Genomic DNA, 20,661 nt, shown 5'->3' on the forward strand with positions numbered 1-20,661 from the left:
ACATACAATTGTTTCGATTGGAAAAGACCTCCAAGATCAGCAAATCCAACTGTTTACCCAGCACTGCCAACTCCATCACTAAACCATGTCCCTAAATGCCACATCTACACATCTGTTAACACCTCCAGAGATGGTAACTCCACCACTGCCATGGCCAGCCTGTTCCAGTGCTTGAAAACCCCTTCTGTGAAGAAATTTTTCTTAACGTCCAATCTGAACTTCCCCTGGTGTATCGAGGCAATTTATTCTTGTCCTGTTGCTTGTTACCTGGGAAAGGAGACTGATCCCTGCCTAACTACAGCTTCCTTCCAGGTAGTTTTAGAAAACAATATAGGTCTCCCCTGAGCCTCCTTTTCTCCAAGTTAAACACCTCCCACCTCCCTCAGCTGCTCCTTATAAGACTTGTGCTCTAGACACTTTGCCATCTTCTTTTCCCTTCTCTGACATGCTCCAGCACCTCAAAGTCTTTCTTATGAGGGGCTCAAAGCTGAACACAGAATTTGAGATGCACCAGTACATTTCATCATCCAAAGACTGCATCAGGCCTTTGCACTGTGCCTTGTTCATGCACCCACGCCCACAAAGGATTCCTGTATAAAAAAACCACCAAAACCCAACTTCCCCAAGGCAGTCATGTGTCACTACAGAGTACAAACTCTGTAGCTGGTCCTGCTGCAGATGTGCCCCCATTCACTGGTACCCAGTCTGCAGCACTCCTCCAAGGCAGTATGAAATGCAGGAAAAGGAAAGAAAGTGTATCTTCCCACACCAGCTCTGGGCCAGACATGCTCCCGAACAGGAGCTCAAGAACTTGTACATGTGCTGTATTTATGTTCCTTTGCTCTCCCCTGACAATGGCATTACCAGACCACACTCACCTTTCAATTTCTTCTTTCCAAATTTTAATCCAAATAGAGACATCCCAAAACTTTATTTTAGTCCAACTCCATGGAAATTCTGCAAGAGAAAAGAAAAGGCAATTCACAACATATACAGCAGCACATACATGTAATACTATGCCAAATAAACAGAGGAAACAAATTCCTAAGCACTGTGGCCAACAGCCAGTTTATCATCTAGAATGAATTAAAATAGAAAACAATCTTAGGTTTTCAGGCTTCACTGCATCAGTGCATCATCCTTACTTTGGACATGCTGATCAATTCATCTCCTGACATTGCACAAAGAAGGACCCAGTGGAAGAGAGACTAAAAAGGATATTCCCACTATATTGGTGCTATATGAAAATGAGAAATACAGACCCAGAGCTTGTACTTAAGGTCGAGGAACTGCGTGTCTACCCAGAGCAGGACCAGCCTCCTTCAAGAGGAGGAAGCAGCGGGAAGCACTGGTTTCCTGTAAATCCGCCTCTGCTCAACACGTGCTGGCTCACACTGTTGTCCACTGCTGGTCATCCTGCATGTTTGGGGAAGACTAGAATAAAATTTCCCCCCCACTGGCTGCAAACTACCTGACTCAGAAGCTAAGGCCAGGCACCAGAAAAGCATTTAAGGCCCTGAATATATCCTGATAAGCAGAGGAATTGAGAACTTAAAAATAATCACATCAAAACTGGCTGGTAGTGAAATTTTCACTGTCCCAATCATCAGACAAGTTTATTTAAAGGATTTGAAGGTGATGTTGGTGCTGACAACCTAGAGGATCTGTGAACATGAGAAAAGCTGACACTGCTCTGTGACCAGCAGCTGAATCAACAGGAACATTGTACCAGTTGCTTAAGTGGTCAGTGAAGCAGGCTGAGCCACTTGAGAGAGTCACAGTGCTATCTGTGCAGAGCAAGAATGCCTAAGGAGACAGGAATAGCAAATATGTCACATTTTGGAAGCATGCATATGAGAACATAGACTATGGCACTGCCCAAATACAAGCCTGATGCAACACCACCAGTGCAAGCTTGAGCTTCACGTCTTTGCAGAAAATAAATGTAAACTTTAAGTAAAACTCTACAATCCATCCATATGTCAAACTTCTGTTCCAGATGCTCCAGCAAAGCTATATTTAACAGCTGCAGTTGTATGCATCTGAATTCAGTGAAGGGTTTGGGAGCTTCTCTGTGCCCCACTCTACTTGGAAGATGTCCTTTCTTTATTCACTCATCCCACTGTTTCTGCTCATCATGACAAATGCTTTGGTACCACCTCTCCCCAGAATTTCTTTGCTCATGAAGCCAAACCACTTAAAGTTAAAATATGCAATGTCGGAACCTAAAGCTTTCTCGACCCTGCTGACCAAACTTACTTTCTATCCCTGATCTCAGTCTACCACTTTCAACATATTTCTTCCATGTTGTAGAATTACTATAATGTCCTAAAAAACCCTACTAACTAGGACAGAGAGCTCCCCATACGATGGTGGGAAGAGACACACTCCCCACACACATAGAGGTAAAGACCTCAGATTTCCTGAAGCATCAGGAGCCACAGATCTGATAATCACTGATCTGGTAATCCTGGCAGCACAAGGATGCAAAAGGTTGACTGGCTGTAATCAGAATATTGATGATTACATGATCCATATGAACTCTGGATGTTGCTGTATTTGCAAAACATTTTAGAAAAACAAAGCCACTGTTCACTGTCAGCACAAAGATGCAAAAGGTCAACTGGTTATAATCAGAATATTGATGATTACATGATCCATATGAACCCTGGATCTTCCTGTATTTTCCAAACATTTTAGAAAAACAATCCCCAGCTACCAAACCTCTCCCAGCTGTGTACTCAATTGACAAGGCATATAATTTCAGCAGAGGGTGAAAAAAGGATGTTTATATTTTTGGGGAGTAGAAAAGAGAAGGTGGTTAAAAGCTTTCTTTCAGCAGTAATAACATGAAACAAACAATAGACTTTCACGTCTTCCAAACAAAAACCTGAAACTTCCTTCAGCTCCAACACATGGCTTTTGTTAATTACTGTGATTCTTTTAACTCTGGTTTCTGGTGGTACTGCAGCATGACAAAAAGACTGAAACAAACAATACAGTGTTTTTATATGGAAGGCGTGTAGTTCCCACAGCTTCTCAATGCATTAAATCAGGATTGCATGCATTGAACTTCTTCACTCAGCAGTAAATTTAAGTTACCATCATGGCCAGCACAAATACCCTTATATGCTTTCAATTCCCACATAACTTTGCCTTTTAGGGCAGAAGTGGGAGATAACTTTGCCACATCCATTTGTACCAATTAGCTCTCCAGTATGTCATTTCCTCCACACTTGGCGTACCTGCTCACTTAGTTAAATTCCAGGAGTTATGTATGAATCCTTCCCAAGCTGACCTGATCCTCTAGGCAAAACTCAGTTCCTGACTTGCCCAAACCACAATGTAATTTGAAAATGTGTCAGTATTCAATGGGCACACAGATGATGGCATTAAGGGCTGGACACACCCCTGTTGCATTGAGGTGTACCCTTTATTTTCATAATATTGCAAATATCTTCCTTTACTGCTTTGTTATTGACACATCTAATCCCCATACTTCTTTACAAAGGAAAGCCACTCTCATGAGGGCTGTAGCTTCTGTGCTGACTGCTTACACTCCCTCTGTGACAGTACACTGTCACACTTCCAGGTGTCTGCTTTCAGTCTAAGAGTTCATTGACCACCAGCTGCCAGTGTGAAAAGAAACACAAGCAAGTAATGATGAAGTTGTCCCCTTTGGTGGAGCAACAGGTACTGCTCCCGTTTGTCTCACTTATCACAGCTTGTGCAGACAGATGTGCTCTCTTGGCTGACCTTGGCTCTTCCTGCCTTTCAGCCCCAGGTCTTTTTTCTTGGGTTATTTTAGACTCTTAATTCTACCTGCATGGCCCAACATCTTTGCACCTGTATTTATCAAAACTTCCCTCAGGGTATTTTTTTCTCCACATAGATTTCACATTTAATCAAAATTCATGCTCCTTTTCAGTTTTTTTGGGTTTTTTTATTTTCCTGCTTTTTAAATCTGGGATTCAGATTCCCTTCTGAACTTGCAATGATGGGTCAGCAGCCTCCAATCACTCTCTATCACATCTATTTTTTAATTACAGTTTTAATTTCTCTTTATGCTTTCCAGGGAAGAAAAAATATCGGGGAAGAAAAGTTCTCATATTTCATTTGTTGTGTGGCATTAAGTACTTCTTAAATTTTGGTAGGACAATTTCATGGTGTCCTTTTCCTGAATTAATTAAAACCCCATAAACACACAAAAAAACATTCTATAGTTAGAAAAAAGGCAATTTCCTGTTTGTGTTAATTTTCCCTGGCACCAGCTATGGTCAGGCAAAGTGAAGTGCTGCTTCAATCTCTTCTAGTTGCTTTCCACAGCCTGTGTCAGCCCTTCTGGACTCTTTGTTGTTGTTCTATTTTCCACTTAATTAGTTTTGGATATTCTTCATTTCTTTTTGCCCCAGGTACTCTGCACTGTTCAATAATCAACTGGGGCTCAGAGTATTTGAGCACTCATGGAGGTCCAGCCCCTCAGCTTAACAGGACATATGTTGCTTCCCCATGTTTTCAGGACCTATAGCAGAAATTATTTAAAGTTCAAATTCCCAGTTCCTCACTTACAGGGAATTGGGGGTATAAGCTACAAATAAATTATCCCCTCGTACCATAGAACACTTTTGTACCTACAGAGCTCTATGAACTGTCTCTCCATTGCTTACATGTCTGCAAAGACAATCTACCTGCTTTATGACTACTGACAGTTTGATCAAGAGCTCTGGGTATTTCAGTATCCACAATGAAAACCTGCTTTGACAGGTCTTGAATAGGGAAGTGATGTTTTCTCACAAACTAAATTCTGCCTTATTTAAGACAGACAGAAGCGAGGTGGATCGAGGCAATCCCAGGTACAGGCTGGGCAGAGAATGGTTTGAAAGCAGACCAGAGGAGAAGGGCTTGAGGGAGCTGGTGGATGAGAAGCTTTAGATGGGCTGGCCATGGCACTCAGTCCAGACAGCCAAACGTGTCCTGGGCTGCATCCAGAGCCCCGTGGGCAGCAGGGGAGGGAGGGGATTCTGCCCCTCTGCTCTGCTGAGACCCAGCTGGAGCATCCAGAGCTGGGGTCCCTGCACAGGAGGGACAGGGACCTGCTGGAGCCAGCACAGAGGAGGCCACCAAGATGATCAGAGGGATGGAGCACCTCTGCTGTGAGGACAGGCTGAGAGAGTGGGGGCTGTTCAGCCTGAAGAAGGGAAGGCTCTGGGGAGATCTTCGAGCAAATTTCAGTTCTTAGGCTACAAGAGAGCTTGAGAGGTACTTTTGGCAAGGCATGTAATACCAGGACAAGAGTGAACGGCTTCAAACTGAAAGAGAGCAGGCTTATATTAGATATTAGGAAGAAATTCTTTACTGGGAAGGTGGTGAGAGACTGGCATGGGCTGCCCAGAGAAGCTGTGGGTGCCCCATCCCTGGAAATGCTCATGGCCAGGCTGGATGGGGCTCTGAGCAATCCAGTCTAGTGAAATGTGTTCCTGCCCATGGCAGGGGATTTGGAACAGGATGATATTTAAGGTCCCTTCCAACCCAGACCATTCCACCATTCAATGATTCGGCTTGAGAGCACAATTGCAAAGCTCCTCCTGTATGAGGGGTAAGTTGCAATGAGATACAGCATGTGGACTTTGCAAAGGTTCATTCAGGGCTGTATTGCAAACTGGGGGAGAAGGGAAGCATTTCCCACCAGCCTTGAGTGGCAGAATGAGAAAAGGCATAGCACAATTGGATGAATGCAGAACAGATGCTGTGGATGGAAAACATGTCTTGTTTCCTGGCCCTGTTCCTCTGGACAAAGCTATATGATACATCAGATTCAATGATAAATATGAGTTAGAATATACTTGGTGTCTCTGCTCCTATCATTTAATTTCCAGACTCTGTGAAATGATCCATGTTAAATACAATCATTTTTGGAAGGGTTATTTTAATCCAGATCATGGGGTGTAGTTCAGTACAGACTGAAATTCCTGCCCAAGCAGTGGTCATATCAGATCTGAGGGGCAGTGAATTGTGCTGTAGGATGAGAAGCAAGCATCAATAAATGAGGGGAATCAGTCAGAGGAACAAGATTTCTCCAGTCATGTTTGCCACCGAATATCTTGTGGTATGTATACACACAAAAAAATTTTAAACAACCCTGTGCAGGTACAAATTCAGAAAACGTATCATGCTTCCACTCACCTTTTCAGGTCAAGTCAGTTTTTGCACAAAAGTTTAGGGTTTTTAAAATCTGTGTTTAGATGATGTAACGATCACAAATACACACTGATCCTAGAATTCTATTATTTTTCAGGCTGAAGTACTAAATATCCAGCCAATAGCAACATAAGGGACAATAGATCCCAAGCATTGAGCATCATGACAAAAAAAGGTTGAAAACTTCCTGTTTTCACTGCTCATTGCTTTTAGTGGGGTAACGATGTTAAATACAAGATCTCAGTCCCTAAATTTTGAACATGTATCACTTTACACTTGTGGATTTAGGGGCATATCTGAGAAAATACTAAGGATTTAAAATACATCAGGTCCTCAAATTCCCTGTTTTATCCATGCCTTTGTTGCCACATATCATATGCTGGAGCTGGACAGTCACCTCCACTCACAGGTGTTGTAAAAGAAGGACACCACAGTGCAGTGTTTGCCAAGGCTCTGGTAAGAGCAGCATAAAGGCCTGGCACAAACTGACCTTGCCATGTGCCACACAAAGGCATGTTTGCCAAGGGACCCCTTTGAGCTACAGCTGTACTGTTTCAGTCAAATTTGTCAAATTCTGGTTCCAAAGAGAACAGTGGATTTGCTTTTCCCTACCAAAAGCAGACTAAATAATTTCAGCCATTAGAAGTAATTAGTACTAATCATCTTTCAGCACTGAAATACTATTACTATTTGCATTTCCCCACCCCTCCTTACATCCTCTTGTGTTTGAATACCTCAAGAGCAAAACAGGGAATAGCATGTGTTGTACCACTCCCTGCTTTGCAAACACAGAAAGTGAGCTGCACGGTGGACAACCAGAATGTGTGTTTTGAATCCAAAACCTACTCTTTTTCAGAACTGAAATCAGATTTGGCAGAATTAAAACCTGGAATAAGTTTAAGGCACTGTAAGTGGTCACTCCTGGCATGAGGGTTTACAAGACTAATGTAGCCTCCCGTTTAAACCTACTCACTCCGTGTAAAGAGTTTGAAAGTATCCCTGAAACCGCCCTGCTTTTTCCATACCTGAAGAGGTATCCTGGATGAGGTGAGCAAGCCCTACAGTAATTTTCTGGTGCTTTTCCAATCCATACATACAGAAACCCAAGAAATTCTGCGTTCCCACCCCTACACTCCAATGTGCCAATGCAATTAGCTGTAATTGCTGGGAAACAGGCTCAGTCTGTTATCTGCCACGTCTTCAAGTAATGATCCAACATCCTCCATCTGTCTTCATTAAAACACTCTTTAAACTGACACCAGGATGGCAGTCAAAAAACTGCATTCAGCTCCTCTGGGTAAGTTAGTTGCGACGACGCTCAAGTTACGGATCAACAGCTGTGGCGGAGCGGGTTCCCAAAGAGAAACGCAGTCTGATCCCTCTGAAACAAACAATAGCAGCTTCCCCGGGCGGCTGCTGCTGCTGCTGCTGCTGCTTGGAATCGTGCACAGCTCAGCTCACTCCACCCAGACGTCTCTCAGCTCGCCCGTAGGAAAAGCTCAACCCCGAGCGCTTTGATTAAGCTTCGCAAAACTCTCGGGTCTGAAAAAAAACCCCACGGGTTTCTGCCCCTTTTTCCCCAAAAAAACCTGGCAGGAAAAACAAGAGAGCGGAAGGAAAGCATTAAATCTTACCCTCGAAGGCTTGTAAAAGTCACAGCAACAAAGTTGCTGCCCTCCATAGCACTCCAGTACACTCCTCTCTTCTCGTTTACACGCAGCTTTATCCCCTCCCAAGACCGACAGCTTCGCTCGCAGTGGCAGCGCCAGGACATTCACCTAAGGACGCAAACCTTATCTGCGCTGCGAGATGGGCATCGCGTGTCCTCTCCGGCACCCTTAAAATCCGTCGCTGACTCGCTCTGACATACAATGTCCCGGCAACTACACTTACTCCAAGTTGCCTACTTCTTACTTCAGTCACTGGGCTTGGCTCCTTGCCGAATTCTTTTTTTTTTTTTTTCCTCCCCTTTTCTTTTTTTATATTCTGTTTCCTGTAGAGAGGGAGAGTGTAGTAGCTCCCTTAAAAATAAAACTCTTCAGTGCTACAAACTGTGAAAGAGTAAAGCAGAAAAGCACAGCACCTAGAATTGGGGAGCCCAAATTAACTCCAGAGGCAACAGCTGCTCGCTCTACCTACCTCCTGCCGACGCGGAAGCTTTCAAAAAGAAAGCAAGTGAGTAAAAGAGTAAAACATATCAAATTGCTTTCAAAAAGGATGAACTTGGGAAGGGATCCATTTCCTAGCAGCAGCCCCTCTCTCTGTGTGCATAACACTGGAGCTGGTCAGGACTCCTTAAACACAGAGACACAGTCCTACAAGCTGATCCCAAGGCTCCACCTCACCCACTTTCCAAAGTTGTGAGTAGCAAAAACTGTGCAGAGAAAAGCCTCATAGAGCACAATTGCATAACTCAACCACAGAGCTTCCTCCAGCCACCCAGAGGATTGCTTTGGCGCCAAATTGCTTGCTCATCCCGAGAGCATGACCTTCCCTTGCCCTCTGGGACACCTCCCTGACTGCACTGACCCTCCTCATGAGAGCCCCCCAGCACTCTCTTGAGCCCTCCAACCTTCCCACCCCATTTTCCCACCTTCAACAAGCCAAACGTTCCCCTTTTCTCCCAAGCTGTGGGACCCTTCACAGTACAGTGCCCTCCTGTATGCCAGTGCCCTGTCATTTCACCTGCCAGCTGCTCTAATCTCCAGACCAAAACTGAGGCAACCACAACTTCAATCCACTTCTAGCTCCCCTATACCTGTGAATTGCAAGTATTTTTAAGGCACCATATTCTTTACATAGTCGTGTTCACAGTAATGCCTGCCAGGAGCATCTCCATGAATTGTGACAACACAAGAAACTTTAACCTGTATTTGTGTCTGGCTTTTTCCTTCGACTTCTGAGTTTTCCTACAGGGAAATTCATTAACACTGTTAAAATTAATTTCACACCTACCCACTTGAATGCATTAATCAGCTGATTAATAATAGTAACACAAGAATCAAGGCTTTGCCAGAGTATTTTCTACAAAATGAAATCCTCTGTAGTCAAGAGGAAAGGTATGGAGGACTTTGGAAGCTGCAGTGGTACTGCTCCAGTGCTGGTCATGAAGGTTGAGGAACAGAGTGACAATGAAGAGGACACTAGCACCATAAGCAATTTCTGAAAGAAGAACAAAAGTCTGTGCCCTTTGCTGTGACTTCAGGGATATTCCAAGCTACACCAATTTGAGACAATGCTCACTGAATTGACTTCCTAATTGTAACATACAAACACAAACAGCCGATATAGGAGGTGCCACATAGGACTGATCTCCTGAAGATCCAGGTCATTTTCAGATGATTATGACCTTGACAACATCAAACTGGAGAAGAAATTCCCCCTGCACTAGCCATTTTTCATTTTCTCACCACCTACACCTCATTTCAACAGCAACAGCCCAAGTATCACATTTTTTCCTGCAAGCAAAACTACAAGGATCTGGATTAATTTCGGTCCTTCTACATATTTGGAGAACCCCTTGGTTTTGCCTCATTCTAGAGTTTTCCTCCTTCTTATAACTTTCATCTGCTTTTCTTCATGACATTTTGATATGTTGATTGATTACGAGTCATTCTACGCTACTCCTACTTTCTTTGCTGCTGACTTTATACTTGTTTGTTACCACTTTGACTTCAGCCACAGTAATTTCTTCCTTCCTAGAGTTAGGTTTGTCTCCTTCCTTTGACACACAAGTGGGACCAACCATAAAGTCACTGTACCTTGTGTCTTATTTAAAATAGCTAAGAGTTTAGTCGGCTGTTTTATGATTTTTCTTGGCACTGAAATACACCTCACATACATTGGCCATGACTTTTTCCCTCAGCTATGAGGAGTCCTTGTGGACTCCAGTGAACCTACTCATGCAGGGAAGCTTAACACACAGGGAAGCACTCAGAAGGGCAGGAGTGACTCAGGGTTATGAACTCAACTCCCAGTTCTCTTGCCTTACACTTTGTTCCCTGGATAACATCTTCCCAATCGGCACACGATTTGCATCCTCCTTTGCAGATTTTCAGACATGTGAGGGAGCACTGCTGCCTGCAGTGGGACTTGTCAAAATCTCAGTTCCTGTATAAAGGGTGTCTGGGTGTGCCCTGAAGCCAGCATGGTTTGGGCAGAGATTCAGCTGGACAGATGCAACAGGGCAGCAGTCACTTGCCATGATCCACAGTGGTGGGAAGAAGTTAAGTCTGTAGTTTTTCCAGTAAAGAAGCTGTCTTCATGTCCAGGTGCCTCCTCCATACCATGCTCCTTCACCTTTTAATCCTCCACTTTCCCAATGCCGACTAGTCATAGAGGACTAACTAGGGTGGGATGGATTTAAGTGCATACCAGTAAGACCTTATCCAAGGTTTATCTGGATCACCTCCAGTCCTTCAGCCTTTGCAGCATTTCAACTATGATCAGGATGCAAAACTGAAGCCTCACTGTTTTAAAGAAACCCACTCTCCAGATTAGATTTGGTCTTCCTCCAAACAGCAAAGCTGACAGAGCAGAGGAACATCTCAGGAGCACCCAGAAGCCAAATATATCTGGTGACCTTGTAATGTTTTGAATGTCTTATTATGCCCTTGAGTATCTGGAGTGAACTAGAGGATAGGAGAGAAACAGAAGAGAAGCACATGCTGGAGCAATCCACAATGTAGACTTAAACCAAATGCCAGTCCTTGAGAGAATCTCTCCTTATGATATGCAATTTTTAAAATTACTGTCATCTTGATGCTTTCCCAATGATCCAGTATATTTCAAAAGGTGCACTGATGGCTTTTACTTTCCCTTACTCTCTTACAACTGCAGTCTGCCACTCCTGAACTGCAAGGTTTGAAGCTTGACCAGCTCTGCCACAGCTGGTACCACGCTGCAGATGAGTGATGGTACCACTCTCTGGTGAGTTACGCTGCGCTCATCCCCCACACCCAGAGCCAATGCAATCTCCAGGGATCATTTCCATCCACCCAGTCTCATCTCCATCTCACAGAACAGCACAAGTGCATTGCTCACTTCCTAACCATGCCAGTCACTGTTCCAGAAAAGCCTTTCTATGTGCCACTGGAGGGCTTTCTCACAAACCCCCAAGGGTTAGCTTTAGATGGCTAAATCTCCTGCCACAGCCTATGCTTTCCTTGTCCCAGCTTTCTCCACTAGTCCTGACCAGTGAGGAGCTCCTTGTGTAGGGGAGGGATAAGTAGCCTACTTCACTGTGGGGCACCTGGAACACCTGTTATGAGCACTTGCAATGGGTCCAAGTGGTCAGATGGCCACTTTCCTATGAGAGACTTTCTGCATCCTCTTTCTGTCAAAAGTCAGAATAGGATGCATGAGAAATACAGGACTGAAAGGAACAAATCAGGACATCATTGTCCACACCTTGGATATGAGAGAACTGTTTAAAAAAATATGCTGTAAGGAGAACATCCAAGTTGTAAATTCCTGTTGTCCAGGAAAAACCAGCACAATCATAAGGTGAACAACAAAAGACCAAGGGTCCCAAAATACACTGTATCACATGTGAAGTGCACTGACAGTATCCTTGATCCCTGTGGAGGATGTGGCAGATCAAACTGTCCTACTAGCAGAATACACACCACAGCTCTGCAGAGGAAAGGAAAACTAAACCCTACATGTTCCTGTTATCATGACCTGCCTGTGGGTGGAAAATGAAATGGGAGAGGAAGGTAATGTCAGTTGTTCTAGGGCTGTCCTTGCCTTTTGGGAGGAGCTACTCTGCTCAACTCATTTTACCACTCCTCCAAAGAATTCCAAATTAGCCCAATTTGAAGGGATGCTCTGGATTCCTACCTGTATGCATCCATCTCTCTGGGTATAATCTGAGGTGCAGCTCTAGCACTGCAGGTTCATACAGAAGTATTCCCGTACTTCACCAGTTACTCCAGAAGCTGTGAGCTGTCCCAGTACATGCCACATGGAAACAGTCAGAAAATAGCTTTTGTGAGTGTGTGTGGAATAACCTGAGTCATACTGATCAGGATATGGTGGTGTGCCACTTACCTTCAGCAGGGAAGGATGGGTGTGTGGATAGAGATGCCTTTTCTCCACCAATGCCCCTTGCCCACTATGCCAAGCCCTTAACAAACAGTGGCCTGCTAAGGAAAATCATTAGAAATCAAAAAAAGGGCCAGACTCTTGTCTTTAAGAGAAAGCAACAATTTGCTCTGGCAACTATTGATCTCATCTTCCTAACACCAACCCCACAAATGTGATACCATCTGATGTTTTAAAATAGAAATTGAAATAATGTCTCTCAGGTGTCGCCTTTGTAGTCTTTACAAGATGAAGCAGAGATGAAGACATTTTGGTCAAAAAACCCAGGTTCAGATGCTCAGATTACACTGAAGAGCAGAAAAAAGTGCAGAAGACAATAAATTCTGCAGGGAACAAGATGCAAGGCTACATTATTTCTAAGTTCACCTCCCACCAGATCTGGGATCTTGTGTTTACAAACTCCCTCCTGGCCAAAAGTTTCAATGCTCTGGTAGGGAAGATGCTGTTGCAAGGAGAAAAATCTCCTGTGTACCTGAAATATTCTCTGTGATCCTGTGAGAAACTGAGTGATTTGATGGACACAGACATTGGTGGGAGCTGATGGAGATACTCTTGCCTCAGCATTACATTCCCGGAAAAAAAAAAATCTGTGTCTCTGCCTTTGCCCAGGACACTGCACGTGCCAGGCTGCACCGGCAAAGGGTGGGGATTAATCAGCTGCTGCAGCAAACACCAGAGGTGTCCACACTGAGTTTAACACATATTTCCTAATCATCACCAGTGAAAACGAGGGGAATCCCAGGGGGATGCTTGGGAGCGCTCGTTAAAAGCTAATCACTCGAACGTGAATAGAAAAAAAATCAATAGCTGAGGGCAAAGCGGCAGCCCATCTCATTAGAACCTCTAACGAGAGTGCCCTTTTTAAGAGGGGTGTTGCACAAGGCTGCTATTGGCAAGGCAGCAGCTGCCACAAACACATATGCCGTGTGTGGTGACACTTCAGACGCTGTCACTTGCCCACTCCTCAGATGCACATCAAAAAACCCAGCTCAAACCGCTGATGAACTAGAATACCCCTCGGTGGGACCCCGTGGTTGAACACACAGAGGTAATCCAACCCATGCCAAGCCTCCACATTTTACAGAGACTTCCACAATCTTCCACACTTTTCTGTACTAGGTATGTGTGGAAAGGATGGAAAGTCCCTGGATCTGCATGGAGTAGATTGCTTCTGCATTCCCTACAGCATCAGCCAAGAGATCTGGTATTTACTTCTTTAAGTTCTTCATGGTTTCATTACATATTGCTCTGAAGATCAATTATCCATCCCATGAAAGACTTAGTGGTGTTCTGAGAGAAGTCACAATTAGCATGTCGCATCCATTATGCTCATAAGCATTTTAACCTTAATTCCAGAGTGAACATACTGTATGCATGTGTATCTCTACTGTTTCTTTTCCAGGTTACAATTATATCTGTCCTGCCAGGAAATGTATGGAGACAACTTGCTGCCCACCACAAAATGACTACTAGTATCAAAATTACTCCTAGTATCTACCTTTTTTTTTTTTTTTAATATATATATATATTAGTATTATTTATTGAATTACATGTTCAAGGCTTGACTAGATTAACCTGGTGGAAGGCGTTCTGTCCAGCAGGAGGTTGGAGATAATATGATCTTTAAGGTCCCTTCAACCCAAATCATTCTATAATTCTGTGTTTAGGTCTTTACTATATTATTATAGTTTTTGATGGCTATATCACGATAAGCTGACCCACTTCAGAGAGGTCACAGGGCCTTGAGGGTGACCCAGTGATGTTCACTTTAGGGATGTGCACCCGGACCAGCATTCCATTGAGCCATGATCTCAAAATGGGATGAGAGCACACAGGAGTATAATACTGTAGTGCTACAATAATTTGCAGTGTTGATGATTTGGACTGATTTGGCTCCTTGACCTGTCAGAACTCAAGTTCTGTGAACTTTGAGAAGAACAAGGAAGCCCCTGCCTGGTGGCAAAAGAGCATGGTCTGGGAAAAAAATAGCCATCATATAAAACAAGGCCCAGGGAGCGTAACGTATTGATAAGAGAGAACTTGGGTCCCCTCTGGAACATCAAACTTTAGGTAATTAACCAAAGATCTAAAATGTCTGTGCCAATACCATATGACATAAATAAGCGCAAAACAATTAATTTCCCTGGATATTTCCCCAACAAAACTGCATGACATTTTAATCAACAGTTTGCACTTCAATTGCAGCACCACCTTGGCAGTAAATAAGCCATATATATCCACAGCTCTGCCAGCATGGCCAAAGCACATGCCAGATCCCAGCACTGCTAGCCTTTGCTTTTATTCAGTGCAAGCTTAATTTATGTTATATTGTTCCTGCATCTGTTCTCCAGGAATTTAACAGAATGCATGTTCCTTTGCATGTATTATCATGTATTATCCCCATCTCCATGCACATAGACAGTCAGTGTTTAAGCAGTGAATTCCTGTTAACTGGGATAGAAGTTGTGCATGTGAATCTCTGCAGCCTTATGAAGGAGAGGAACAACCTGATGGGTGTCTGGGACCTTCAGGATGTGATGGCAGAGTTAAGGAGGACATGCTCTTCACTCAGCAGTTCAGGAGAGCCCGATGAAGAAAGCAGCAGCTAAGCTAGTGAGAAATGTGCAGTGCACACAGCCACAAAGATGCTGTGTGTGTAACTCATTTGAGGTTAACCACTGTCATTTCTGCTGCTGGGATATGATGCAGGATCACAGAAGATCCCTTTAAAAACAAGGAGATACATAAAAAGGGAGGTAGGTCTTTAAACACCCTATTCCCAGTGTTACCATTTGTCATTTTGATTTGTCATTTCTGATTTTCATATGCTGTTTATAGGTTAAATAAATTGTAGGCCCCATAAGAAGAGACAGCATTTCCTGCTCCTGATAGAGTGATCAAGGTCTTGTTGGTGTATCTTCAAAAGGCAATGACATGCAGCCTCAAGCTGGTAATGTGCTGATAAAGATACACACCAAAAAAAATCCATAATCAAAGACTCTGGGACTAAAGAGAATGAAGTAAGGTTCCAGCTATACAGTGCAGCACCAAATGCCTAGTCAGGAGAAATGAAGAAAGTAGTTTTTTTAATAAGGAAGTAAAAAAACCCACAAAACCCATGGTCCTTTATCTTGGTGTGGCACTGAAGCATAAAAGCTCAACCATTTTTGGTGCCTCCTCCTCACAAGGAGATAGATAATCTTTAGATAATCACAGGATATCCCAGCTTAAAATAATAGAAAGAGAGGTGGAAACTGCATGAGGATTAGCACAGAAATTGAGAAACTGTGACAAAGTCTCCAGAGCGTGTTTTGTTATTTTAGGTTCCTTTTTGTGCTGTGTTCCATTATTTCCAAATTTGCATTTTTAACTTTCTTAGCAGCCTTTTAACACATAAAGAGAACCTACAAGAACACTGGAGAGGTACTTTTGACAAAAACATGCAGTGATAGAAAAAGTGGGAATGGCTTTAAATTGAAAGGGAGTAGGTTTAGATTAGGTATTAGGAAGAATTATTACTGTGAGGGTGGTGAGACACTGGCATGGACTGCCCAGAGAAGCTGTGGATGTCCCATCCCTGCAAGTGTTCAAAGCCAGGCTGGATGGGGCTTTGACCAACCTGGTCTGATGGAAGGTGTGCCTGCCCATGGTAGGGGGCCTGGAAAGATATGATTTCACTGTCCCTTCCAGTCTAAACCCTTCTGTGATTCTATGATTCTAACCTTGAACCTTGGCAAAGACATGTTCCTCATTCCAGATGTGTCACATCTCTAAAGCAGAGCTCTGCAATGTTCTGCCTGTGGCCCAGCTCCACTCTGGGCAGCTGTGTCCCCTTGCCCAGCTGTTCATGTAACTGCTTAGGCTGGCTTGACAGCAAAGATTCACAGGGCTTGAGTTAAGCAGAAATGCATTCTAAGGACTGTTAGTATCTGGCCAAGTTCCCTGGGTGAAGCCAAGTACTAGAAAGCACATGTAATCCCTAAAGACTTTGTAAAGATGGTGTAATCAGAACAGAATAAATGCTTTGTGTCAGTAAATGAAAGTCATAATTTCTCTTAGAAAAGCAAGACTGGATTAGCTCTGGGGATGAGCACGGCACAGAGATGTAAACAGGTCAGACAGAGGTCTGAGTGTTTCTTTGGATGCCATCTGCATAACAGGTGGTGTCTGCCCAGGCAAGGACTTGAATTTTTTCTTACAATCAGATTGCTGTTTTGGCTATAGGAGAAAAAAACAGCATTAAACACAAAGGGGATAGTCAAAGGCAGTCTCCCAAGTGAGTTTGCAGAGCATATTTGGGAAGAGCATATTTACTCTAGTCCAGCAAAAACATGCTGAGAAAAAATGCTGTTTGTAAACCAAAGAAAAGTACATTTGCCTGGGCCAGTCGACTTCCAGAACAACTTTGTAGCAAGGGTCAATCAGAAATAAAACTGGTGGCAATCCAGAGAATGAATTATCATTGCTCTGGCAAGCACACAAAGTCCAAAGTAGTGCCTGGTGTCCAGCTGTAGCTGGGAAATCTCTCTAGCATGTGGTGAAGTTATGCTTCACACAGCTATACCTTGAGACTCCCAAAAATGCCTGGGACATGAGGCAACCACACCAGTGAGGCATGAAATTTAAATAGACCAAAGTGTATATTGCTTCATTAATCAATATCTGATGTAGTGGAAAGTTTTTGGATGAATGGTTTCTTAGAAACTTGTTTCAGTCTGCAGCTGATGTTGCAAGTGTTCTACAATTTTGTTAACGTTTTGGGTTTTGTTTCAAGTCTTTTGCTTATTAATGAAAGAAGAGGCCTCCATGGAAGTTCTTACATCACGTGAAGGTGAAGAGTCAGAGGAAAAAGGAATGAATGCACTTATGGAGCTTTGAAGGCCAGGAAGCAGAGGGAAGTAAAGAATTCACTTTAGGAACATACCATGATGAAGAGAAACAGCCCTAGAATTAGAAATAAATTCAAAGACAAACCAAATTGCTTGATGGATATAGTAGTAAGGAAAAACACTGGAAACCACTGAATTTAATGTAAGATGCCTGTGGAGCCTGGAGGTTCCTGAAAGGTACCTGGGAAGTCTGACACAGGCATAGAGGCATCAACTGATCTTGCAGCAAGTAGAGCTGGAGAGAATGTTAATTGGAGAAGTCATGGTTTGCAGTCCCACAAATAAATACAAATCAGCATCAGTTTCAGTTAATGCCCACATAACAGTTCCTACAAATTCAGCAGCTCAGGAAGAGATGCACTTCGGTTTGGGTGGCTTTGCTGTGGGGGAACAGCCTTTAGGATACAGCCTTCCCAACCAGTGCAAAGACAGAGCCCTTGGGGGAAAAAAAAACCATTCAGAGGACATGGCTGGAAGGGTGGAGGGGTCTAGAAGACAAGGGAGAGCAATCCTAATTGGAATGTAAGCCATCATTCTCTTGCAAACATGCATAAATTAAGCAAAACCATTGTTCTGACTCCCCTCACACCTGTATCTTTTGTATTCCTTTAAAGCCAAATCTGTACATTTAAGATGGGAAAGTAAACAGTCTTGTTTGTCCAAGAAGTGAAATGGCAGGTAGGGAATGCATTGGCAACATTTCACCAGTATAAACTGCACATTGCAGCTCTTACTGAAGGACAGGGGAAAGCAAGTGGAGGTCTAAATGTTAAACTTGTGGGTAATCCAGATTCCCACTGAAATTGCTACCTGCAGTAGCTGCACATCCCAGTAAACTCAGACCCACCAAAACAACAGAGCAGGAAGGAAATAATGTATGAAAGAGTAACACTGAATCACCTATGGAGGCAGGGAGGGAGCTGCACAGGCACCTGGAGTGAGTCAGGGAAAGGGAAAAGGACTCTTGTTTATCTATGGATCACAGCCCTGTCTGCAACCCTTTCACTGCTCCTGCTTGGAGTGTGGCATTGGGAGCACTGGCAGAATCAGAACATCCCACCTTTAAATCGTGAAAATCACCTTTAAATATTTAAATATACATATAGATTAAGTATAGATCTACAGACAGTAGAGCAGAACTCACCTCTGACTTTTCCTGCTGCGTGAGTCTCAGGTACTCAGGCAGGTTTTCCTCCTTACCTCTACACCACTTTACACGTGTGCAAGGACCTAAATCCTGCTCCTCCTGCAGCCAGTGCAAACATTTATGGGTCCCAGACTGGGCCCATGAGTGTAAGGGGCCGGACAGCTACCCAGACTAAACACTGCCAATCTAACCGTGTAGAAGGTGAGTCCAGAGTGTCCCTCTAGCACAGACAGCCGAGTGCCTGGTCATAACCCAGGGATCTGTCTTCTCTGATAGAGATAAGCGATTCCCAGTGAAACTGTCAGCGTTGTTTCCTGGCTGATTTGCAGAGACCTATACTGTCATGAAATAGCATGATTTACTGTGATACTAGCAAATTAGCCTACATCTTTGTTTCCTTCCTCGGAATGATTTTTGTTTTGTTTAAGCCTGCAATAGTGACTTTCAGTAATGCAAAACTGTGTGTAGGTCATGAATAAGCTAACACCTAGAATCAAAGCTAAAGTGCAGTAAGTCACACATTTGACTAAATAAAGATCCACAGGGAGCTTTTGTCACTAAGAAAAATAAGCCATCCACTGAAAAGGAAGTAAACAGTTACTTCAGTACTGTGAATTGCAGTGTTACCTTCCTCTGATGCTTTGCAACCAAGTTAATGCTGAGAAATATAGTGCCTCTTATCACCAGTAACAAGGCTTTAACCTTTGCTTTCTATACTGTTTTTGAAGTAATTTAGTATTTGCAGAGTTAAGTATCACTTCGAGTTTGCTTTAGCTAAAACAAAAAGGTTCCTTCCCCTCATTTAGCTAAATTTCTTTCTGGCTTTCATGGGACTTCTTTTGCCTGTGTCAGGATACCTGAATAATCATGGGCAGAGAGAGAAGAGCAATGTTTTGTGGTGAAAATCCTCCTTGAATACATGCTAAAGTGTCTTACTCCTGGGATGAGAGTCAAAATAGTGCCAGACGTTAGGAAACATTGGAGGACTTAGTATATAAGATAAGCAAGGACTTGGAGGTGAAGGGATGATTTTTCTCAGTAATACAGAAGATACTTAGAATGTGTTTCCTCTAGGAAAGACTTTGCAAAGTCTTTGGGCATCCATGAGTTGACTTTGCAGTGTGTCACATACTGGCTTAATGAAACAAAAATAACTATGCTAAGAAAAGACTGTCCAGGACAAACCTAACACTGTTATTTCTATATAAGGGTCTTAAACAAGTGGTGCAAATACTTCATCCCAGTCTCATACCCTCCAGTTTTAAAGGCAGTGACACCATTTATCACTTAGCACACAACAGGCCCGAAAACAACTTGCTAAGTGTCTCATCTACCAGTTTGAGAGAGAGCACATCTCCTCCAGAGACAGTCAGGCCCAATGCAAACCCCTTCATGATGGAGGCCTATGTTTCATGTCTTTATTATGAAATTAAGATGCAGTTGCCAATAATGATAATAAGGACAACTTAAAGCACCTTTCACAGAGAAGCCCAGCTCTCCCTTCAGAAATTTACGGAGAGAGAAGAGGGGACTGCATTCAAAGCCAGTAAAATGAATGTGTGCTTTCCCACCCACCGACTTTGGAGAGTTTTACCAGAGCCACACTTCTGTGATCCCAGCTTGCAATAGCTTTGAGTGTTGCTGGCACACTGGGGCTGGCACTACAAGCAGAAGGCTTTGACACCAGGCTCATTATTGAAAAATAATATTCACAGATGGAGTAATAGTCCAGTATGCAAAACAAAAATAAATAAAAACAAAAAGCTGAAATCTGGGCTTCTATGCACGTTTTTACATTTTTCTCTTAGGAGAAGAAATCAAGGAATTGTCCTACCTGGCTGTTCTGTGTCTTGTGTTCAACCTGGAGCTGTTTATCACGACGAACAGAAGGGATCGTTTTCAGCACCATGCAAAGAGCCGCAGCTTGTTTTAAGCTCCCGGGACGGTTCCCCGGCCGAGCACGCCGAGGCTTCTCCCCAGCTGGGAGGAGAGGCTGGCGAGGGGACAGCACGCTTTCCAGGATCCAAACCCGGCCCAGGAGCTGCGGGATGTCTCGGTGTGCTCCGTGCCCTCGGTAAGGACGGCGAGGGGAAAGGCAAAGTTCCCGAGGCTGGGGGTGGAACGTGGCACCGTGTAGCACTGAGTAAATAAAAACCAAGTGATCGTTGGACTCGGGTGTGACACCAGGTATTACAAAGGTTTTTATGCCACAGGCAGGACTCTGGATTTCATCTCAGAGAAATGCAGCCTAAAAACCCGGTGGTGCACCCTGCCTGCAGCTAAAGCAACAGCGAGACCTTGAGCTCAACTTTTGGCAGTCAG

General features: G+C 43.6%; 1 protein-coding gene across 2 annotated transcripts in view; it reads right to left on the minus strand.

The window, feature by feature from the left end:
- The window catches only part of LOC131592794 (phospholipid-transporting ATPase ID-like), an 83,299-nt gene extending 62,884 nt beyond the window's left edge, over positions 1–20,415 (minus strand). The window contains exons 1-2 of one of the 2 annotated variants that reach the window (XM_058864575.1): positions 20,174–20,415; positions 879–957 (exon numbers count right to left, since the gene is read on the minus strand). In XM_058864575.1, coding sequence (XP_058720558.1) covers positions 879–921 — 43 coding nt within the window. In that variant the 5' untranslated portion in view covers positions 922–957; positions 20,174–20,415. Of the gene's footprint in view, positions 1–878; positions 958–7,832; positions 8,704–20,173 lie in introns of those variants that run through there. The other variant, XM_058864574.1, reaches the window with a different exon arrangement.
- Positions 20,416–20,661: the final 246 nt, after the last annotated feature.

The sequence above is a fragment of the Poecile atricapillus genome, chromosome Z (assembly GCF_030490865.1).
Source record: "Poecile atricapillus isolate bPoeAtr1 chromosome Z, bPoeAtr1.hap1, whole genome shotgun sequence".
Lineage (NCBI taxonomy): Eukaryota > Metazoa > Chordata > Aves > Passeriformes > Paridae > Poecile > Poecile atricapillus.